Below are 25,090 nucleotides of genomic sequence, written 5' to 3' on the forward strand. Positions count from 1 at the left end.
TTGTCTTGTATCCGGAAAAGAAAGAAGAACTATGAATGCATTTGGGTCAATATAAAAGGGGGGGAAATGACATTGCCATAAGTGTATACTATAGGCCACCCAACCAAACAGAGGAAATAGATGAACTTTTTGCTAGTCAGCTAACTAAGGTATGTAGGAAGCATATCACAATAGTAATGGGGGACTTTAATTACCCTGACATCAACTGAGAGACAAACTCTGCACCAAGTGGAAGATCAAACAGATTCCTGACAAACCTAGCAGGCAACTTTGTCTCCCCAAAAGTAGAGAAGGGAACTAGGGGATTAGTCATATTGGATCTAATTCTCACTAACAGAAATGAAATGATAGAAGGTGTTGAAGCCACAGGAACCTTGGGGGGAATTGATCATGCAATATTGGAATTCAACATTATGGAAACACAAGCAATAGAACACAGTCAAACTAGAGAGCTAATTTCAATAAACTTAGAGAGGGCTTGGGAAGTATTCCATGGATGAGAATCTTCAAGGGGAAACAACTCAAGAAGCTTGGGAAATTTTGAAAAGTGAGATAATAAAAGCCCAGTCTAGCACAATACCAACAAAGAAGAAAAATAACAGCTCTGAAAAGAAACCAGCATGGTTGCATAAAGAACTCTGATAAATTGAAAGATAAAAAGGACAAGTATAAAAAGTGGAAAGAGGGGAACATAACTAAGTCAGAATATCAGCAAATAGCCCGACCCTGCAAAGAAGAAGTGAGGAAAACTAAGACTCAAAATGAACTAAGGCTTGCAACCAAAGTCAAAAATAATAAAAAAGCTTCTTTCAACATGTAAAAAACAAAAAAGTTAAGGAAATGATTGGTCCATTAGTGGGGAAAAGTAGCAAGAAGGTGACAAGCAACAGGGAGAAAGGAGAACTATTTAACTCATTTTTGCATGTCTTTACACAAAGGGGAAAAACAGTCCAACCTATCAAAACCAGTGCCATAAAAAAACAGAATAGAAACACAAGTTAAGATAGGCAAGAAAATGGTAAGTGAGCACCTGTCCAGCCTAGATGAGTTCAAATCACCAGGCCCAGATGGATTACACCCCAAGGTTTTCAAGGAACTGGCAGATGTGATCTCAGAACCACTGAACTACATTTTTCAAAGATCCTGGAGCACTGGGGAACTACCAGAGGACTGGAAAAGAGCTGATATAGTTCCCATCTTCAAAAAAGGGGAAAAAATGGATCCAGGAAATTACAGACCTATCAGCCTGACCTCAATACCTGGGAAGATTCTGGAAAAGATAATCAAACAATGAATTAGCGAACACCTAGAGGCAAACAAAGTCATTACTAAAAGTCAACATGGGTTTGTCAAAAACAGATTATGTCAGACAAATCTTATTGTATTCTTTGACCAAGTGATAAAATTAGTGGACCAGAGGAATTTTGTGGATATAAAATACTTGGACTTCAGTAAGGCATTTGATAAAGTAGATCACAACCTACTACTTGATAAGATAGAAAAATGTGGGTTAGACAGCATCACCAACAGATGGATTCGTAGCTGGTGACTGGCTGTATTCAGTGTGTGGTCCTCAATGGAACTGCATCTACATGGAGGGAAGTATGTAGTGGAGTGCCCCAGGGCTCTGTTCTGGGCCCAGTGCACTTCAACATCTTCATCAACGATTTGGATGAGGGGATAGATGGGGAACTCATCAAAGTTGCAGACGACACCAAGCTGGCAGGAATAGCCAACACTCCAGAAGATAGGCTTAAGATACAGGAGGATCTGGACAGACTTGAACACTAGGCGCTATCTAACAAAATGAAATTCAGTGGTGAAAAAAGTAAGGTTCTACACTTAGTTAAGAAAAACTAAATGCACAGGTATAGTATAGTGGGTACCTTGCTCAATAGTAGTAACTGTGAGAGGGATCTCGGAGTCCTAGTGGACAATCACTTAAATATGAGCCAGCAATGTGCTGCAGCTGCCAAAAAAGCCAACACAGTGCTAGGCTCCATTAACAGAGGGATAGAATCAAGATCATGTGAGGTATTAATACACTTTACAAAGCCTTGGTAAGGCCACACTTGGAATACTGCATCCAGTTTCGGTCACCACAATGTAAAAAAAGATGTTGAGACTCTAGAAAGAGTACAGAGAAGAGCAACAAAGATGATTAGGGGACTGGAGGCTAAAACATATAGGGAATGGTTGCTGGAATTGGGTTGTTGTTGTTGTTAGCTGCGAAGTCGTGTCCGACCCATCGTGACCCTATGGACAACATTCCTCCAGGCCTTCCTGTCTTCTACCATCTTCTGGAGTCCATTTAAGCTCACGCCTACTGCTTCAGTGACTCCATCCAGCCACCTCATTCTCTGTCGTCCCCTTCTTCTATTGCCCTCGATCTTTCCCAGCATTAGGCTCTTCTCCAGTGAGTCCTTCCTTCTCATTAGGTGGCCAAAGTATTTGAGTTTTAGCTTCAGGATCTGGCCTTCTAAAGAGCAGTCAGGATTGATCTCCTCTAGGACTGACCGGTTTGATCGCCTTGCAGTCCAAGGGACTCGCAGGAGTCTTCTCCAGCACCATAGTTCAAAGGCCTCAATTCTTTGGCGCTCAGCCTTTCTTATGGTCCAACTTTCACTGCCATACATTGCAACTGGGAAGACCATAGCCTTGACTATACGCACTTTTGTTGACAGGGTGATGTCTCTGCTTTTTAGTGTGCTGTCTAGATTTGCCATGGCTTTCCTCCCCAGGAGCAAGCGTCTTTTAATTTCTTGGCTACAGTCCCCATCTGCAGTGATCTTGGAGCCCAGGAAAATAAAATCTGTCACTACCTCCATTTCTTCCCCATCTATTTGCCAAGAATTGAGAGGGCCAGATGCCATGATCTTGGTTTTCTTAATGTTAAGTTTCAACCCAAGTTTTGCACTCTCCTTCTTCACCCGCAACAAGAGGCTCTTTAGTTCTTCTTCACTTTCTGCCATTAGAGTGGTATCATCTGCGTATCTTAGGTTGTTGATATTTCTTCCGGCAATCTTAATTGCAACTTTTGATTCATCTAGCCCTGCCTTTCTCATGATGTGCTCTGCATATAAGTTAAATAGGCAGGGCGACAGTATACAGCCTTGCCGGACTCCTTTCCCAATTTTGAACCAATCAGTGGTTCCATGTCCAGTTCTCACTGTTGCTTCTTGACCCGCATATAGGTTTCTCAAGAGACAAATAAGATGGTCTGGTACTCCCATCTCTTTAAGAACTTGCCACAGTTTGTTATGATCCACACAATCAAAGGCTTTAGCATAGTCAATGAAGCAGAAGTAGATGTTTTTCTGGAACTCCCTAGCTTTCTCCATGATCCAGCGTATGTTGGCAATTTGATCTCTAGTTCCTCTGCCTCTTCGAAATCCTGCCTGTACTTCTGGTAGTTCTCGATCCACATACTGCTGAAGTCTAGCTTGTAGGATTTTAAGCATGACTTTACTAGCATGAGAAATGAGTGCAATGGTGCGATAGTTTGAACATTCTTTGGAATGTTATGGAATTGGGTATGTCTAGTTTAATGAAGAGAAGGGTGAGGGGTGACATGATAGCAGTGTTCCGATATCTCAGGGGCTGCCACAAAGAAGAGGGAGTCAAGCTATTCTCCAAAGCGCCTGAAGACAGAACAAGAAGCAAAAGATGGAAACTAATCAAGGAGAGAAGCAACCTGGAACTAAGGAGAAACTTCCTGACTGTTAGAACAATTAACCAGTGGAACAACCTGCCTCCAGAAGTTGTGAATGCTCCAACACTGGAAGTTTTTAAGAAGAGACTTGACAGCCATTTGTCTGAAATGGTATAGGGCTTCCTGCCTGAGCAGGGGGTTGGGCTAGACGATCTCCAAGGTCCTTTCAAACTTTATTGTTGTTGTTGTTGTTGTTATGACTGTAGAAATCATTCATTTTATTGGATCTGCTCCTCCATGCCAGGAAGCAAAGCTATAGATGCAAGAAGATTACACCTTGTTGCTTCAAGGCTCTTCCAAAGTCTTCTGGGAATGCATACTGTAAGATCAGCTTCTGAATAACTTGTTATGGCCTTCCAGAAACTTTACTGAGTGACTGCAACAGCCCTATGACTTTAAGGAGCTGATCCAGAAAGGTGTTTAATTCATGAGCAAAGTGCCTTGAAGAATGTTTTGCACAGACCTTAAAGTGATACTGCATAATGTATTACTGATTCTGCTAATATTTTAGTCTCCTGTAAAGATATCCATCTCATTTCTAAGTAACACTGCATTCATAGTGTTGAGTGTGATGGGACAGGAATATTATCGGGATAAACCATAGTGATTTTAGAGTCATTTTTCCCCTCCCCCTTCCTTTTTCCTCATATTGATGTGGATAAGTTTGGAATTATTGCCTGGTTTAGATCATTAATAAGTCCAATAATTTAATACTACTTATGTTCGTTAGTTGTATACTATTTTGCCAAGCAACAAGCATTCACAAGCAATATTCCATTCCATTCCAATGTATTCCAAACCTAAATAAACCAGATACCTCTTATAATTTGTTGAAACCAGCCATTAATTTAACAACAGTTTAGTGTTAAGATGGCATGGTGGTTTATAATTAATTCAAAATTTAAATAAACTTTTCTAACCAACTTCCAAAATAATAGATCCAACTCCTCTTTATAAGTAATATTTTCAACCAAATCATACTGATCATGGGCATTACACTGCTCAATAAAACTTTCCTTAGATCATTATATAAGTCTGAAACATTGTCTTGCTGAATAAATACTAGGTTGTTTATATTCGTACTAATTGATTCCTTTAAGAGTTTTCCCTATGTTTTTTGTAAATCCAGTAGTGAGATATTCCTTTCCAGCTCCCCAAACAAAAAGGGATTACTGACTCTTCAGGACCAGCATCTAAGGAAAGAAAAGGGGAAGTACAATATTAATGTGTATGGAGATTCTCCGTCATCCAGGTCATGACTGTCCCATAGGTGCTTTTCCAAAAGACAACTGGAATTTCTTTTTCTTTGAAGACATTTCGCTTCTCATCCAAGAAACTTCTTCAGTTCAAAGAAAGAGAGTCTTCAAGGAAAAAAACAAAGAAAGTCCAGTTGCCTTTTGAAAAGCACCTTTGGGACAAGAACAATAGAAATAATAGTAATAATCAGAAGTAACAGCAGTTACTATAACAACATCATCAAGGTACAAATTATTAATAGTACCAGTTACATAAACAATAACGCCTGAATGGACGAAGGCTCTTTATCTTATACATCCACATTCTGCCATTGATTGTGGACTGTGTTTAGATTCTGCTTCTGCTTGGAGGAATATTTTTTTATATATGAAAAATATAAAAAATGCATATGTTTGTGTGCATGCATGCATGCCCATGCATGTATTTTGATGTAGGCAAAAAAAGTCCTGAAGTTCATAGTTACTAAAACTTAGCTGCAGAATTAGATGCTTAATAGCCAAAAAGGGTAGAAACATACTGTATTTTTCCATCTATAAGACGCACCCTTGTATAAGATGCTCTGGCATGCAAGTTTCTCCGCGCCAATCAGCTGTTCGGCAGAGCGCCAAACAGCTGAGCTGGCAAATCCGGAAGTTAGGCCGGATGACAATCTTGTCCCCTCCCCCCTCCCATTAATGGCAAGCCCACAGGGGCTTGACACCTGCACCAAGCGACATGGCAACACACACAGGCATGCCCTGGGCTGCGGAGGTTACCATTATTTTTCCTTGTATAAGAGACACCTGGTTTTTGAACAGGGTGTTTGCAGGAAAAAATAGTGTCTTATACATGGAAAAATACAGTACTACATTCAAAGCCAGAAACTTTTCTTTAAGCACATATAATGCAATATTACTTCTATGCTACATACTGTATGCAGTGGCTGGCTGACAATCTGATTATAATGATATTTAAGTAAATCTTTTAGAACCCAGTGCAATATTGAGCAGGTTTGGTTTTAGGATTGAGTTTGCAAAAGTGGGGTTTTGGCTGACTTCATCCTGAACAACTTTGTGTTTTCTTTTTCCAAAGTGTAAAACTATAGGAATCTGCATTGTCAAATGGAGAAACACTTATGTATCATATGCAGTGGTGGGATTCAGCCAGTTCACACCACTTCAGCAGAACCGGTAGCTAATTTTTTGTTGCCCAGGGCCAGAATGGACTTCTGGAAGCGGCATCCACACAGAGAACCAGTTGTTCACATATTTGAATCCCAACCACTGGTCATACAGCAAGATTCTGGCATGGCAACAGAAATGCAAAACATGATGGATGTTCATTTAGGCATTATACACCACATTTCAATATATTATGTTACCTAAATTACCTAGAAATTACATTAGGAATTTAGAAAAGCAGCTGGTTTGTTTGATTCTGGAAATATTGTAAAATTAAATGTGAAGAATCATTGGGAAACAAAAGAAGAAAACAAGTTTTAATTTTGTAGAACTGACAAAGAGATATAATGAAAAACATCCAAAACTGTTTAAATGAAACATTTACAGAAGAAAACTCTAGCAACTAATTAAAACACTAAAAAAACTTTCCGAATTTATGATAAAATATGCTGTGGGTGTTGGAAACCCATCATTCAAAAGGGGAAATTCAAGTGGGAAAACCTTTGTTCAGACTTTCTGTTAATTGATTAAATAAGTTACCTACCTTTAATTAGAATCACACTCAGTATAACATATGTGTGTACAAATGTATGCATTACATCTTTACATTATAGATATCTTTTCCAACACTTCAGGCAAAGTAAGAAGTTTATCTTTCAGAATGAATGTTGCAGAATTCCATAGGAATGAATTAGCTGCCCTTTAATATCTCAGTTCTTTCCTGGTTCATCACCTACTTTCCTAAGATGTATCTTCAACATTTGGGTATTTTCTGCTGCTTATGTTAATTCACAGATGCTTCATGGTCTTTCTGTGGTTTCTCAGAAAAATAACTGAAAACCTGCCCTGTATGTGTCAATTTTTTTTAAGAAAAAAGGAAGGCCACAGAGTTCCCATAGGGTTCTGAGAGAAGTTCATCCCATTGAACTGGTCAGCAAGATATCATTAGCTTGTTGTGTACATGAAATCCAGAGGTTAGAACTTCAAGCGTCACAAGCCAGTTTCTTTACCTCCTTGAGCTGATCAGAGGATCAGAGTATCAAGGAAGGATTAGCACTGACTTGGGATTTGTGTGATTGGTTAATTTATTGCAGCAATGGCAGCCCTTTCATCTACGGCAACATTTAATCAGCACGGCCATGGAGGCTATTACGGGTTAGCTCTTTTCTCAAGTCAGCCTGGGCTGCACCATCAGCCCTATCACAATTCCCCTGAAATTTTCAAATTATCTGGAACAGGCTTTAGCCTCACAGTAATAAAAATTAGAAGAGATTTCTGATAGCACTGGTGGAAAAGCTTTCACTAGCACAGGGCAAATTATAAATAGTATGAACGTGCACTTAAAAAAAAAATTCTCCACCTCTTAAGAGATGTGCAGGACTTATCACCTCTGCTCTGATCCAAATCCTTGTGGTTGAAAATTTATATTAGATTTTATCACAGCGGCCTAAGTCTAGAAAAATCAATGAAGGTTATCTTTTATGTTGCAGGAACTTGTGGAAATATTGATTTTCATTTTATAGTGAATTTGGAGCATGAGTTGGTAATCACTGCTGAGCTGACTACAATGTTTGCCTACTGTATCTTTTACTGAGTTTTTGCTTAAGTATTTAGGATCGTACATTCCTGTTGATTTTTTAGCGTGCAGTTTGAAATCAGATGGTCCTTAAATATAAATTTGTACATCCGTTGCTATAAAATGTAACCAATCCTCTGAGCCAATTACTTGCTGGTACAGAGTGGGATTATTTTTTTTTTTTGTATTTAAGATGTCTTAAAGCAAGCAAGACTTCCAGGGTTTATTTCTCCACCTGAAAATAGGTCTGCTGCTATGAGGCTCACAGCTACAGGATATTGATAAAATTAAGAAGTGCTTAGGAAGAAAATAGTTGTCCTCCCTTTCTCTTATTTCTCTTATATTCTTATTCATGCAAGGCATGCATATTTGGTGAAAAGAGAATCTCTATCCACAATTGACACAGTCAGCTGCAGAACATCTTTATTCAATAACTTTACTGAAACATCATTCTCCAATGCAACATTTTACCCTTCCTTGCAACAAGTTACAACCATGAATTATTACAGGGAATGTGGAACCTGTACATTTTACAGAATGGCGATGCTAAACTGGTTTGTTGCCCATTTATCTCATTCACAAAATCCAAGATTGCTCCTGTGTGTATTTAAATCATAAATTCTGGCTTGACTTCTATTTTTTGCACCTGCAGGAGTAGGGCAGATGTTGGTTTAAGAGAACTGAATAAACCTGTATTAATATGAAGGTGAAAAACTCTGATATTTAATATAGATACATGTAAATTTGCTAGAGTCTTTATTCTTTACTTTTTATGTAATTCATTATCTTCCTACATTTTTGTAATATTGCATCCTGTGACTACATTTGGATGAGAATGTGGCAGTTCTCTGAAGATTTCTTTGGGTTTAGTCTAAGGAATTTTAAAAAACTCATCTCTTTGCTATTCATACTGCTAAGCAGCCTGAAAAAACTCAGCATGCTTTAATGAAAGGTAAAGAGGTACTGTGATCACACAAGTTCCAAAGAACTTGAAAGGTGCACATCCCTAATGCCAAACCAGGGATGAGGCTGCAAGTGGTAATAAATAGTCATGATAACTAGCATCCCATTAAAGCAAGTGCTATGAATGTTTCTGCCTGATCGAAAGAGTCTATTCAAGAATAAACAATATATATACAAATAAAGCTTTCAACTTTTTATGCCATTTTTGGAGGCATGCTATAAAAAATTCAGAAGTATCTACTTCCTGGGTTAAGATCTATTGAAGACAGTCTTATATATTATGTTTTATTTATACAAGACATTAATTTTGCTCATAATTCTACTTTCTTGGAAGTAATGTTAAGAACTTTATATGTAAAGAGATTGACATGTCTTCTAATTTACAAGGGAGCAAATAGTAGCAAGAATCATTAATAAATAATAATTTGTCTCATGGATTATTTTTCCCTGCAGGTTTAGGGCACTGGGAATTTATTTCCAAGCTTTTGACCAGAACAAGAGACATAGTTAATAATTCCTATCATCAACTAGTAGAAGTTATTGAAAGAAAGTATTCCGGAATTACAGTTTGAAGCACTATAACCAGGCATGATTCTAAAGCAGGGGTGTCAAACAGCCAACTTGCAGGCGGGATGCGTCATGCTAAAACTGTGCCCACCCCATTGCCGGCAATGTAAAAAAAAGTCACAATATGTCACAACACGTCACGTGACATTGCGAATTTGACACCCCTGTTCTAAAGGGAATAATAGATACAAATCTAAATGACAAGATGTAGGCCACATTCATTCAGGTAGTTTTTGACTTACTGTATAATCACAATTAGGACCAGAATTTAGGTCACTAATGTGGTTGTTAAACAAGTCATTACATGAGCGGATTTTATAATTTTACTCCAGTCACTAAGCAAGTCACATGGTTGTTGAGCAAATCTAGATTCCCCAATTGACTTTGCTTGTCAGAAACCAGCTGAGAAGGTTGCAAATAGGTATCCCATGACTGCAGGACACTGCAACCAGTTGTAAAGGTGAGTCAGTTGCCAAGGGCTCAAATTGTGATCATGTGACTGCAGGAGTGGTGTGGTGATTATAACTTTCTGGACAGATCATAAATCACTTTTTATGCAGCCATGAACTAACAAACAGCCATAAATTGAGGACTACGTACTTGTACATTGCTGTGCATCCCTCCCATCATGCTGTTGGCAGGAAATCATGGCTCCCTAAATCTTCCCCCACAGCTTCTTATCATGCACTTGGAATGGGTCCATGCTGTGCTGCTGTTTCATAAAACATTCTAAAGGCCATTATTTGTAGCTTCTTCAGATGAAATTCCAAGCTGCCCCAAACATTACCCAGCATATGAAAAGCTTCCCTTATGTATGGTTACTCCATGAACTTTGATTATAAATTTTATTTTTAATTCCTGAAACCTAAGATCAACTAGGTGATAACAAAGCATAAAGACATTTTGTCTATCTTGACTGTCTTCCAGTGGTCATGTAGAATTGTGCAGCTAAGAGGCAACTAATAGAAAAGTGCTGCTGGTGTAGGTATAGGAATAGGGAAAAGTGTGCAAGCTGTAAGCTACTGTAAGATAATGTGAGAAGAGGAACCAAGGAACCAGGGCTTTCATAAGAGCAGCAACCGCTACAAAGTCTTGCTAGAACCTACAGAAGTAGGAGAGCTGAGTCCATTCAGTTACACTTCCAACTACATGCATTAAACCAAGAATGGGATAGTCAGTTTCATGGCATCCTACTCTGTAGGTCAGGAGGTCATCTGTTCTATCTCTCAACCAGTTGGTGGCAGTAAAAAGGTTTTGTGTGTGTGTGTTTGTGTGCCTGAGCTGCTATCTGGCAGTTGTCAGTTTTGTGTAGCTGAAATCCATGTGCTCCATAAAGAACTGGAGTTCAAGAAAGAGGTTCAACTGTGAGGATTGATGTGGCGTGCTGTAAATTACCCTAAGTAAGTAATGTGGAGAGGAAATGAAGAGCCAGGGATTCTCTGGGAGCAGTGACCACCAAGAAGGCTATCCCCTCCAGCCAAATATTTCAATTACATACTTAAGCCAGTCACAAGCTGGTCCATTTCAAAGTTCTACACTCTCTCTAGATGAACTAGCCAGTCACTCAATCTGTTTAAAAAAATTAAGGGGAGGGCTTGTAGAAACAAGGGTTTCTTAAAGGAGGACTGAAGGGCAAGGCCTAGGACCCAACTAAAGGAGGTGGTCCCACAGGATATCCACCAAATCAATTGGAGCCATATGATTGGCATCACTGAGCATACCATTTCATGCTGCCTCCCCAGTGACAACATGTCCTAGTTTGGTTACCCACAGCGTCTTTAAGAGGATATTAGAGAAATTTAAGTCAATTTGACCTCTCTGCTACAGAAGAACATTGAGATGCAGGCAGAGGCATATGGATATTCCTGTGGGCAAGCACTGGGACTAACATGCAGCAAAACCAAAAAAAATTCTCCCCTGCCACTCTTAAGAGGTTGGGCTAAATAGCTTTGCCAGCTAAGAAGACAGAGATTGTAATCCAGCAATCTCTGCAGAGCCTGCAATTCCCACATCTATAGAAGAAGAAAATCACTATAGATACTGGAAATAAATGAGCATCAGCACAAATTACCATTCTGAGATCCATGCATAAGTACACATCTGTGCATATTTTCTCATTCCACTCAACCACTACAGTACTTTTGTGAGAATCCGAAACTCCAAAATAGCAGGGTGAGTATATTGAAGGATTTGGGTGGCTTGTTTAAATGAACATTCTGAGTCCCTTTTCCTCTTAGATTCACTTGGTCTGGCAATATTTAGCAGTACAGAATTGTGTACGTGCTTAATGTGTTGGCCAGCAATAAGACTATTTGGAAGTTACTCCTGGGAAATCTGCCAAAGCTGATAAGTAAGCATGGTATTTGGGGAGCCTGTAAAACTGTCTGATTGAGTGATCATAATATTATTAAACATGAAATATACTACTATGAAAAAGAATATGTTTGCATCTTGAAAACAGTCCTCTGTGTGGTATTTGGAATGAATGTATGTACGTAATATTGGAGATATAGAGTCAGTAAAATATCCACTGTCAAGAAGTAAGATTTTTTTTAGTATATGGGAAAATATATTGCCTCCTTTATAAATACATCCTCATACCATGTAGAGTCCAAATACCACTAATGTTAAAATGAACATAATTAGCAATGAATTTTGCCACCTTGCTTTTAAAGATGAACTTCACTTGCTGGCAAAACATCTGGAAACCTAGACTATAAACACTAAACCATGAAACCCAACACTGTCCAACTTCTAGGCTGTTGTTTAATGTATCATAGTCATGATCCTGAACTGAACGTCAGTCCAGTCAATATAGTTTCAGACAAGGTGAAACACAGTGAAGAGGCAAGTGGAAAAAACGTGCTTTATACTAGCTACTATTCACTCTTGACACCCAAAGAAAGTGTCTTCCGAATTCCAAAGCCTGGGATAAAAGTATAGGTAAAATATATACAGTACTATATACAAACAATTGTCTAATTGGTTTTAAATAAGAACCATATACACCTGATCTGCCTTACCTACAAATGCAACTTAAACGCAGACTAAGGATTTCCTTTCTAACCTGAGGTCTGCCTTTAAGGCATTTACTTAGATATGAGCCCCATTAGCAACTCAAGATGTCAGAACTCTTTATGATGTCATTTATTCCAAGGTATAGTATAGGAGCGCACCAGCGCATGGCACCAAAGGGACTACAGTGTTTATTGCAGACATTTGAGCATTTATTGGGCTAACTATCTCCAGTTTTAAAATATAAATTGTAAAAGAAACACGGGGCAATGGGATTCAATGCTGCATTGCTTGCTAAGCTTTATCAAAATTTTCCTGCCACTGAAGCTTTTGAACAGTGCAATAAGCAGGTTTATTCAAAAGTAAATGCTAAAGAGCACATTTGGAATTACACTTATGGTCTAGTAATCTAGCAAATAATACAATCAGCTAATAGTATCATTGATTGGACTGGGATAAGAAAAAAATTTCTAAGTAAGTAAGTTAGTAAGTAAGTAAGACATTTCCCTATGAGGATGATGCATAAATTGGAATCAGCACTGGACCTCTGTGATTCCACTATGTCATCGTGGCTTTAAAAACTCAGTTTATTTGTTTTCATTGTAGCATGCTTGAAATTGCTAATAAAACTAATTACATATGTTTGGGCATGTGTATATCTAAATTCATGACCAAGTAAGGTGCATAATATAAAGCAAGGATATGGACTAGGAAGGGTGCAAGTAATTCTTGTTTCTCCAAGACCTGCAGCAACTAAAAGCAGAGGAATTATTTTTGTTCCTTGTTTCTGCAAACTAGGCAGAAGAGAAACTGGGGAAAAACTGAGGGATCAAAACAGTGTTTCTGTGGTAGATGAATGCCCATAATATAGAGAGCAATGCAATAGTAAGAGAGTGCTTAAGCAATACATTTGTAACATTTCTGTGGGATTGTAAATGCTGTAGCTATAAGGAATTTTAATCCTCCTAAGATGCTCCAGGATTGGGTTTTCATTTTATGCCAGCCTAAGGGTATTGTCTAGGAAGGTGGCAAAAAACCTTGCCAAGAAAACTGCAGGGATTTCCAGACAGTTGGACATGATTGAATAGGAAAAAAGGAAGTTTTTTATTTTTTGTTATGATACAGCAGAATGGAAAAATAAAGACAAAAATTGAGGAAAGGTAGGTAGGTGCTTTTTCAACAGGCAGTTGGACTAGTTTTTCCTTGAAGACATTTCATTCTCATTCAAGAAGCTTCTTCAGTTCTGACTGAATGGTGGAGAATGGAAGGATTTATATTCCTTTCAGTCATCTGGTCATTAGTGCTCTTTCTGAGAGTCATTGAGGCCACTTGGAGGTTTATTGTGCCCTCAGGGTCACCTGAATAGTGAATATGGAACCTTTTTAGAACTGCTGAAAGGACTGTGTTGTAAACAAGAGATAGGTAGTGTCGTATCCCTCCCCCTCTGTTGAGAGAGGGCTGTTCAATTTTAATGTAGGTGGCCTCTTTGGAACAACCATGACCTAGATGACTGAGAATCTTCATAGACAAGAAGAAAAATAATTTCTCATTTTCAAATTGAATAAAAGAGCACTTCTTTAAATTTTTAATGTTTATAATTGGTACGAGGTTTAATGTTCTACATTACAAAAAGTGAAGAAGGAAGTTGATCATTCAAAATAGGATATACTAATATTAGTGATATTTTTAACAAAATGCTTGCTATGGTATGGAGTACTTTCTTGTTTGACAAGGTCTGTGTAAAAAAACTTACTTGAGAGACAAGTGTAAACGATCAGGGAGAGAAAGCCTGCTAAGAATTCCAAGGAATTCCATCTGCTAAGGATCTTCTAATTGATCTTCTTAGTGGCAGGTCTTCTCCTGTGAAATTGTTTGTCTTCATACACAGGTACTACTCACTGATGAGTTTTTGCAGGGATGTGAAAACCTGGCTCAGGATTTGAGAAGGTTTGGAAGTGGTTAAATTTGGGTACATTGGTGGACAGATCATTGTTTCTCAGCCTCAGCAACTTCCACATTTTGTGGACTTTACTTCCAGATTTCCCCAGCCAGCATGCTGAATCATTGTGAAATAGAATGATTGATAGATAGCTGATACTGTGGTTCTCTGTTTTAGTGTACTTTATAAACTACTCGGACTGGTTAAAATATAGGGAAAAAATCCATAAATAAAATGATAATCAAAACAATAAAAAGCAACTTCAGTTGAAATGCAGAATAAAGAAGTAGCATTAATGTCCAGCATTTGAAGGCAGCATTTTGCCCTTTTGAAGAATGAAGTGCAAGTATGATTGTGTTTAAAGTTATTCCTCGGTCAGGGCTTAGTAGCAGCTGTAGTCTTTCAAGCAGTAAACTAAGGTTTGTTTTGGCATTTTAAGAATTTACTTCCTACCTTACAGTTCCAGTAAAGCACCAATAAGCATCCCATTTTGAAACTCTCCACCCATCACAGTTCTCTGAGGCCAAGATAGGATAACTGGAGCATAACTATTGAGACGCAACCAAATTATGAATTTCTAGAGAGAGGGGAAAAGGTGAAGATAAGTGCATGAAAGTCAGCTAATATTGGTACATGGGTACAAGAGAGAAAGGGTTAAGCAGATTTTCATTTTAGATAGTTACTATGGCAACAATCAGTAAGCTCAAGCTGTATCTTTTCTATTTGTGGGAAATGTTTAGATTTACAGAGTAGCTTAGCTTATTATATATCTACCTTGATTGCTTGATAAAGCTTCTGATTAAAACCAGAATAAGATACATTTCTATAATGCTACCGAACTAAGAAGAATTCCATGAAAACTCTGATGGACGTCCTGATTTTTGTTATGGTTTTTGAATACCCTTTCTTTTGACAGAATGCCGCTCCAAAGCTGAGTTTTGAGCAGAAACTTTAAAACTTGAATTCAAATAGATTTCACTTTGTCTTCCGGCAAAAGGCTGAATGCTACTAATTGGGTGGGACAATTTTTGTTCCCACAATCCATTATGCTACCTCAAAGATCTTGCTCCAAGACTGTTAATCATCTTGAATAAAATAAGATTCTATGTTTTCACTTGCCTGGGGCATATATCTCTGACTCTTCAAGAACCCAAAATCATGTTCACACAAGAACCCTCTTAGATTTTGTCCGGGTAGGGAAAAGAATAGATTACATATCATACTGCTGAGTTTTGGAGATGGAGGAACATGAGAACAAGGCATCTGTAGCAAGTAGATCCAAAAGTCACCCCAACTCTGTTTTTCTGCAGGTTGCACAATACCTCATTTTTAACATCTCTGCATTTGCTATCTCAGAGTCCAGCACACCATTTATTTATTTTCTTTTAAGATGTCTTGTTTTTAGCTTTCTGGTGGATTTTGAAGAAGGGAGTGTCTACACTGACTATGCTGCATATGTAAAGAAATCAGTCCCGGTACATAGGTGAATTCATATTAGAAACAGGTGCAAGACTGATGCAGAACAAGAGCAGGGATGAGATTGTATTTATTTCAGTTATAAATTATTGATTTTATTTCAGTTGATAATAATTACTAAAATCTTTTGAAAGAATAGTTAAATTACAATAGCGGATACATTTGTGCATCAGTACATTTGATTTTTCTTCTAAGTGATCACAGTAATTACAATCTCAGTAGTTGAAAGCTTTTACTCTGCTAAAACACTATGTTTGCTCAGTATATTCTCTTACAAAAATGTGTCATTCCATGAAATATGTTTTTCTTTTATTGAAATTATCTCTCTGGCTAGTTTTTGTTTTTGAAAAAGTGATGCCAAAGCGATAGTGGACACATCACCTGGTTTGAAGTTATCTTAAGGGACTTTTCATATTAATCTGTAATGCTGATCTAAGTAAAATGAATAAAACCACAAAGGGTTTTTTTTCCCCCAATTCAATTCAATTGCAAGTATATTTTCCCCTACTTCACCAGCTCTTATTCATTCTTTCTTGAAAATAATCAGTTTATGAATTTAGACATTATTTTGTATGCAAAATATTAGACTGGATTCTGTGTTATTTGGGGGGGAGAAGATGGGGTCTCAAAATCTGATGCAAATTACATGACAGACAGTTGAGGATAGGTATATTCAATCTAGAAAAAATAATTATTTCTGAACTGAATAGCAATCTACAATTGGCTCACACCTGATTTATTTTCTATTCATGCTGTTTTGCTCGTAGGAATTCATGTGGACAAAACAAATATGAACCAAGCAAAGCTATACAGATGGCCGTAAAGTTCATCATTTAGGAACAGTCAGTCATCTAAATTATAAAGCCAGGTATTAAGAAATACTTCAGGCTTCGTCCACACATGCAACAAGATGTGGTAGAAGTGAAGTAGCCAATTGGAGTGTCATTTCAGATTGTATTTCAGTTCCTAGTCTTTTCAATGTAAGAAAATGATTTGTAAAATATAGAGTTTGAGTTATAATAATTTCTAATCATTGATGTATTCAATGACTGTTTATGCCTGTTTTATTTCGTTGATGTACTGTATATATGGATAAAAGTAGATGCGAAGATTTTAGTTTAATTATAAGCTTTGCCATTTTTCCATTTGTAAGCAAATTTTGGCAGAGAGGACTATTTTGCTGGCTGCAAAATAATATGTGACTTTCTGATGTCATCTGTGATAAGGCAAACCATTTAGATGCATAGAGTGCACCCAATGCACTGGAATTTATATCAAAATAATTGTCCTTCTGTAATTTGCAGCATTCCCACAAATCCTGAGTGGATTCCAACAGTACATCTGTAAGTTCCACTGTCTGGAGACATTTCAATTGTTGTAAGTCAGAGTCCCAAATTGAGCGTGAGTTCAGAACACCTTCTCCATTCCCCTGTTTGCCCACCTTTGTTGATTTGAACCTCTGCAACTAAGATCATCTTCCTTTCTTGCTGATTTCTAACAACTTTCTTCCTGATACCTTCCTGAATATCCAAGCATTTATTAGCAGATTTGGGGCTTCTATAGCCAGAGAACTCAGTGATTATTTTGCAGCTAGCTCAATAAGAATGAAACATATACTGAAGTAGGGGACATTTATTTTAAACATGAATTGTGATATGAACAACTTATTTTGAAGATGGACTTAAGAAGAAAATAAAGTAATTTTAAAGATGGATTGGTGAGGAACAAATGAAAATAAAGATGAATTGGTAGAAGATCTTAATGTAATGATTAACATGGATGTGTCAAAAACAGATCTTATCATATTAGTGATTGATTGGGTGATATAGCTGAATTCAGAACTGGCTTGAGAATCATACTCAAAGAATACTTATAAGTGGTTCTTCATCTAGGTGGAGGGGGCTATCATGTGAAGTCCTTAAATGTGGCTACATTCCTTTTTCTTTGCCTGGTAGTACCTCCATCTTCTCAAAAAAGTAAAATGATCTTTTCATTTCTTTTATTTGGAAAAGACTACACATCCCTGATTTTTTACCAACAATTTTTGACTTTCTTCGTTTTACTAGGTCTGAATTGATCCAAATATTCATATGAAGAAAGTCTTGCATTATTTTTCCCATAGGGAAAAAAGTACAAATTGGATATCAATAGGCAGAAGAGATAGAAATTAGATATTTCTCAGAGAACAGGATGTCCAGCAGTAAAGACATCAACTGGGAATGCTTTAATTTAGATTCCTGGACTCAGTAGGGGGATAAATTAGACCATTTGTTTCAGAATACTTTATGAAACAGCCAATTTTTTTTGGATCTCATCAATTGAATTTTCTTCATCAGAATCTCTCCATTATTACAATTACAGTTGAATTCCGCCTTATAGATTAAGTGCTTTACAACAAGAACAACGTAAAAGTAACAAGTACATAGCTTTTGGATTTTCCATTGATGATTTATAATGTGCACCGCTTAACAAAGTTACATCCATATTGTCCTATCTTGATTTATATTATAAGAAGAGTTGAAAGTTTTGATTATTTGTAGTAGTTTAGAATCCTTAATATGTAAAACCTTTGTAAACTGTATTGGCAGCTATAGAGATACAATTTGAATATACATTGCTTTTCTCCCTCCCTTTCTTCAAATTTCCTTTGTTATAAGCTTGTGGAAGTCTGTCAAGTGTGGGAACGGTGTGTTGTTTTTCTAGTGATCATCTCCCGGGGTAAACAGTTGGGTTTCTCTAGTTGCAGGGAAGCCCAGCTGTCATATGGGATTCCATCTGTGAATAATCATTTCTATTTTCCATTCGTTACTTCTCCCCATTCCCCCCACCCCATCCCAAGTTTGGCAGCAATTTATTCAGGCATTATTTCTTTTTTGTAAATACTAATGAATAAACAATGAAGAAGATTTTAAAATACACAAATCAGCAGTTTTTAAACTATGTTTTCTTTTTTCAGGCCTTAGCCAAATACAGAATTATCTTTCATGGCAAAACAGATATAGCAGGAGAAAAAAACAATGTGTTCCTCTCTGAACCATAAGAAAGGGAGGGTACCAAAGGGAAACAGACAGAAGGCCAAAGGAATAATAAAATCTTAGTTTGATTCCTGAATATTATTAATTATTTCACTGAGATTGCTTGGTCCATAAGGACAATATTTTTTTATGTGCCTTATCCTGGAAACTCAGCTAAACAATTTGCTAATGAGTATGCTTTTAAAAGTGATGCTCTGGAATAAGATTTTTTAAAAATGAGATATTAAAATAAAAAAAAACTTCTGCATAACTGTGTATGTGGCATTCTACATAATGCCAATAGTTGAAATGCATTTGATAGTACGATACAACTAGTTTTATTTTTGAGTACCCGTCTTTGGTTTTTTGTCTACACCAGAGCTAGACGTAGAGACCTCAACCTCTCAAATTGCCTTCAAAAAAATATCATTAGATTATAATGTAGGTCAGTAGGTCAGGTAACAGTTAAGGTTATAAAAGCATTGAAATAAGTAATATTTGCTGTATTTCATTAACATGATTTTGATTATATTTTAAGTTAAATTAAATTTAGGTTTTAAATCTTGGTCCAACTTATGTTTTTTCCTTAACATTGCTTGAAATATTCATACCAGTTGTTTATACTCTGGCAAGACTGACTGCTTCTTCCGAGGATGCCATTTTGAAAAAGGAAAATGAGTAACTGTGCTCTTGTCAGGTTAAAAAATATTAGTTGGTTCTGTGAAAAATAAATTGCTACAATTTCCCTAATGTCAGGAATATATTTTAGGGCAATGTGCCTATACCTAATTGGTCGTGGCTAGGTGAGAACAGTCTTGGTTCCTGTTTGAATAGGAGACCCAGAAGAGACAAAGTCCATAGGAAAGGAAATAGCTGAAAAAATAGGGAAGAAGGTAGCGGCAAACTAATTTATACTGCTGCCAAGAAAACTGTGATGTTGCACCTAAAGAATCATGAGTAATAGACCTTGATTAGAACAAGATGTACATTTTAAGATGTCTGAATTATGAACAATTCCTCTTAAGCTAAAAAGCAATAGTATGGTCAAGCTTCTTACAGGCTATTTTTATCTCTATTAACCTTCTGGGTCTTCATAAACAGCCCTTTAGGGTTACCTCACTTCTTTGCTGAATTACTCGAAAGGCTGGTAAAAAGCAGCTATCTGCTTAACCTCTCTTATCCTCATTAGCAGATTCTAATTGCTCCCTAAGAGATCCACTTTTGGCCTTGCCTGCCTTATTCCAATTGGTCTGATCCTGAAACAGAATAATTGAAAAATACTGAAATATTTTTCTGGTTTTGTTACATGAAGCACTAAAGATCAGAGGTTTGTTAACTTAGATTAAAATTTACAAGATATGTGTCATATTTATGTTCTGTTGTAAGTATTTGATATCAGTTTTGGTTTTTTAAAATAGGTTCTGATTTGATTAAGGTTAGAATAAAATTATATGTCATAAAAATTTGAATTAGAGATTGTTAGCTCTTTTGTAATTTATTTTTAAAAGTATGCCTTTTTATTGTGAAGATTTGGCATTCAGAGTTGTTACAGGAAAGGTGACACTGAAAAATACATTAGAAGGTTGTAAAGAGAAGAAGATTTAAGAGAGATAATTGATTTTTTTAAAAAAACACCAAAAAACCCCTTGAATTAATAATAGAGAAATGCAGATACCTGAGGGGGGAGAAACATCCAAAATGGCAAGATAGTTCAAAAGATGGCTTTCTGGAAGTCTGTCTGTTCCATCCATCCATCCAATTTTTAGGCTACTCAACTCCTAAATGATTCTGAGCAGCTTTACAACATTAAAAAGTAAGAAAGCAATAATTCATAGAAAAAAACACAGTCACTCCAAGGGAACAAATAAAAAACAGCATTCTCACACATCATCCTCAACCTAACTTACCAAATACCTTAATTTGAAGGAATAACCAGTTTTTAAGGTTCTTTTAAACTGCACTTTTTTCTCCATCAGGCTAGTGAAGTTGATTGCTGAGATTTGTTGCTAACTTTGATACGCGTGCATTTGGCATGGAGGCCACAAGTAAACCTTTTTATATTATGTGTATATTTGAGTAAAATATCATAAAACTTTATTTCCTTAATCATGTCGCTGAACATGAGAATAAGTTGTCCAGGTTAGGTTGTCTGTAGTCTTGATCTCCTTTGAAAAGAACAGATCCTAACATAAAGATAATTCCAGTAGCAAATGTCACTATGAATGCTAGAAATGACCAGCTAACCTTTACCACAATAAGATGAAAGAATAGCCCATATCCCCAGGAAAATACAACATTAGTGCTCAAACTTTTATTTCCCCACAGTCCAAATAATACAGAGCCTTGCTCCATGTAGCGAAAGCCAGATCAAGTAGTGGGTTAGTGGGTTTTTTAAATGTAGGTGCTTATTTGTTAGCAGGAAAATACCTGAAGATTGACAAATGGGGGGGGGAAGCAAATCTTGCTAGCTGATTAGCCTTCCCAGTCCCAAAATAGAGAACAGCATGGGAAATATTTTAAAAGAAATCCTAAAATCTTTAATTATTTTTCTCCTTTACCCACCAACACTCAATCAAACCTATCTTTGAAAGTCATCTGAAAGGTTGGGCCTTCTCTGTGGGCGCTCCGGCTTTGTGGAATCAGCTGCCGGTTGAGCTCCGGATGGCACCGGATCTCCGCTCCTTCCGGCGCGGGTTAAAGACCCATTTATTTAAACAAGCTGGCCTGGCCTGATGGGGAATCACTTAGGGTTTTAATATTTATATATATATATTATTGTTTTTTATTGTGGGCAATAATTTAATTCCTTTTTTAACTTTTGTACTTTTGTAGTTTTAAGATATGCTCTTCGGGAGAAGGGCGGTATAAAAATTTAATTAAAATAAATAAATAAATAAATAAATAAATAAATAAATAAATAAATAAACAAACTTCTAAGAACTGACTTTTGCCTCCTGCTCAATTCTGCCTTCTTCATACATTATATTAAAAAAGGTGAGCTTAAATTGAAATAAAACTTAAGGAAGGAGTCTTTAAGTGCATGCCAAAAAAGCCATGAACCATTTTAAAAATATATTTCTTTTTATGTTTTTCATTTGACATAGATATAATTATATCTAATTATGGGCAGCATCGTGGCCTAAAGGTAAAGCTCTTGCCTCACAATCAGTCCTAGGTAGTGGCAGATATTTCTCTATCTGGGCGCAAAGGGAAAATATCTGCTGTGAGCTCCGTGTAGGCGTCAGGGAGGGCATCTGGCCAGTAAACTCTCAGCTCTATTCAGTTGCCCTGTCTCCACCCTAATGCAAGGGATTACAGGATTGTTAAAATAAAAATAATAATTGTATCTAATTATACTATTCTATATGATTGTTTCTATGTGCCTCTTTGTGTTTGCTTTTGTCTTGGATACACATTTTTGTGATCTGTTAGTTTGCAAAGTAATAGGATTTTGCAAATCTTTTGAAACAGATGGATGAAGGGAAGCCAAAAGTGGTTTTAAACAGCTGTTTGAGCTTCGAAAAAGCACAGCTGGAGGGGTATCCAGTGAAAGGTAAAAACAAACAAAAAGATGACCACATAGGTGAAGCCCCATCACTATTTTACATGGGTTGCATGAATAAGGCATTAAAAAAGGTAGGGTTTAGATTACATGGTTGCAATCACTTCTTTAATGATTAAGAAACTGATGTTTCATTTGCGTTCCTGCATGCTTTCAAGCACTTCATTTTTAAGGAGTTACAAAGTCCTGGATTATTTTACTGCAAAATTCTGAGCACAATTGCCCCAAACTACTGTAAATGTGTTCTAATTAGTGTATTGATTTAGGAAGTGCAAATGTGTTAAATTAGTTTACAAAAGTAAAATGAAACTCATTTCAAATGTGATAACACATCTGCACATATGTGGATTTATTTCCTTCTTTTGAATGAATGCATCAAGACTTATGTATTAGAATTCGGTTACGAAAGAAATTATTAATCATGGAAGTCTGATTTATAAACCTCTGGTAACATGAGCTTTTTATCAACAGACTCATAATGGTAAAACACTTTCTTTTTTTCAGTTGCCACAAGTGAATGTTGAAATGTTAAATTCCAGTAATACTGGAAATATGATAATACTAGCTTTATTTAATGCCCAGGGAGAAATATTATATTGGACATTATAAAACATAGAAATGCTGTATTTATCAGGAAGGAGAGGACTCTGAATTTAAGATGACCCCCCTCCATTCAAAAAAATTGGCAGCTTCTCTTACTATGTTCTCAGTGAATTTAGGATGATCCTCCCACTTTTAAAATAAAAGATTAGAAGCTAAAACTTGCCTTTCTTTTGAACAAAGGCAGAATAGAGATTTTAGAATCTCATTTCTCAAGTGCAGGATGGCAAGCCTTCTTTTACATCCCTTCGAAGCAGGAAAGGGGTCAAAAGTTGAGATGGCATCAAAGCCTTGAACAATCAAAACTCTGTAAGGAGGAAGAGGTCACAGCCAACATTCTTGACTTTTTGACCCCTCCTTCCCCCAGGAATGCCTATTTCCAAGCCCTTTAGCTGCCAATACAAATATTCTGTTGTTAAGTCAGACATTTGTTAAGGAATTTTGCCCCATTTTATGACCGATCTTTCCACACTTGTGAAGTGAATCACTGCAGCTGTTAAGGCAGTAACACGGTTGTTAAGTGAATCTGGCTTTCCCATTGACTTTGCTTGTCAGAGGTTTGCAAAAGGGATCACATGGCACTGAAAAGGCATTTATGACCGGTCCTCACAATTGTGACTGTTGCATCATCCCTACGGTCATCTGATCAAAATTCAGTTCTTTGGCAATAGACACGTATTTAGAACAGATGTGGTGTCCTGCGATCATGTGATTGACAAACAATGGCTTAAGCCAGATTCGCTTAACAACAGCATGATTTACTTAAAAACTTCAGTAATCTGCTTGCCAGCCAGGGCTAAAAAAGTTGTAATATTGAGCATGACTCATTTAACAACTGCCTTGCTTAGCAATGGCAATTCTGGTCCCAGTTGTGGTTGTAACTTGAGGACCAATTATAATAATAAAAAATTTAAGTAAAGAAAACCGAGTAGATTTCTATGTAATTACGCATATCCTGATCTGACAGTGGCAGAGGTGCACTACCTAAAAATTTAGCATTGGAGCAGAAGTGTGGTTAGAGCATCACATAGCTCGTCCTTATTGGCTGGTCCAGAAGCCTCATAGGATTAAGCTTTAACTTTATACTTCTGACTTCTAGATCAGGGATAGGAACGACAACAGAATTTCTAAGAGAGGTCTGGAGCTTCTGGAAAAACACCATATCTATATTAAAAAAATAAAAAAGCCTGCTAGATTATTACCTAGAGAGTCTTTCCATTGTACTTTGCACTTTGAGTTATAGTTTCAAGATGTTTGATATGCAGAACAAGGAATGATTAATGATAACTGTCTAAATAGCATTTTACTACCAATCATTGGGGGAAAAAACTGGGGATAAGCCTTTCTAAATTCTAGATCAGTTCATTCCTTGCATTTAAGATTAGCAGTGAACTTGAGCAAAATTGATTTGAATTTTTCTGTCCTAACCTGCACCGTGGAAAACATGTTGAGGAAATGCTTTTTCAACTCACGTGTGTTTCTCAGTCTTTTGTGAATCAGGTTATATATAATGCACTCTTCTCACATTTGGTCATTCAAATTCATTCTGGCTGCAAATGTTCTTTTTGGAGTTTATAATCATTATTTCAGCAATAGTAAAAGCAAGCACTGGCTTCAAAGAAGAAAAAAGGGAGAAAATACATTATCCATTCAGAATAATTTCCCACCAAACATAAATGTTACTCAGGCTTTGAAATGGATACTGATTCTTTAAATTCTTTCCTGTCTGTTTCAGGAAATAGAGATCCTCTTGATAATGAAGTACAATGTGTCTAAAGTTCATTTCTAAACACTGGCTTTTTGCTGTGAAAGTCACCTACCTTCTCTTTATAATTCTAAGCCACTAGAGATTTGTCTAATCTGATCTGATCCAGTGCTATCATTCAGAAAAATCCTCAATAATAATTCTGCCATTCATTTTTATCAAAGCACTAACCCTCTTCCTTCTTCTTGTTCTCCTTCTGGTCTTCTTCCTCTTGCCCTTCTCCATCAGTCATGATATACGGTTTCTCGATTTGGAGATCAAATTAGTTGGCAAATAAAAGTTATCACTACTAGTTTCGTTTAAATTTGTAATCAACACAAGCTTACTGGTATATGTTTGTTACCTTTTTTCCCCAGAAGGCAAAAGCTCCACTCCCTATGGTGTTGACTGCGGGCCCCAAGTGGTTGCTGGATATGACTTGGCAAGGAGTAGAAGACAACAAAAACAACTGCATTGTGTACAGTAAAGGTAAATCCAAGCTAAT

The 25,090-nt window shown here is 36.9% G+C and overlaps 1 protein-coding gene across 2 annotated transcripts in view; it reads left to right on the plus strand.

The window, feature by feature from the left end:
• ZFPM2 (zinc finger protein, FOG family member 2) overlaps nucleotides 1-25,090 on the plus strand; it is a gene marked incomplete at both ends in the record, with an annotated part of 356,071 nt that overhangs the window by 213,715 nt on the left and 117,266 nt on the right. For both annotated transcript variants that reach the window (XM_083361236.1, XM_083361237.1), the window contains one exon: nucleotides 24,963-25,074. In XM_083361236.1, the coding sequence (XP_083217362.1) occupies nucleotides 24,963-25,074 (112 nt within the window). The remainder of the gene's footprint in view (nucleotides 1-24,962; nucleotides 25,075-25,090) is intronic.

Source organism: Vipera ursinii, assembly GCF_947247035.1.
Source record: "Vipera ursinii genome assembly, chromosome: 3".
Classification (NCBI taxonomy): domain Eukaryota; kingdom Metazoa; phylum Chordata; class Lepidosauria; order Squamata; family Viperidae; genus Vipera; species Vipera ursinii.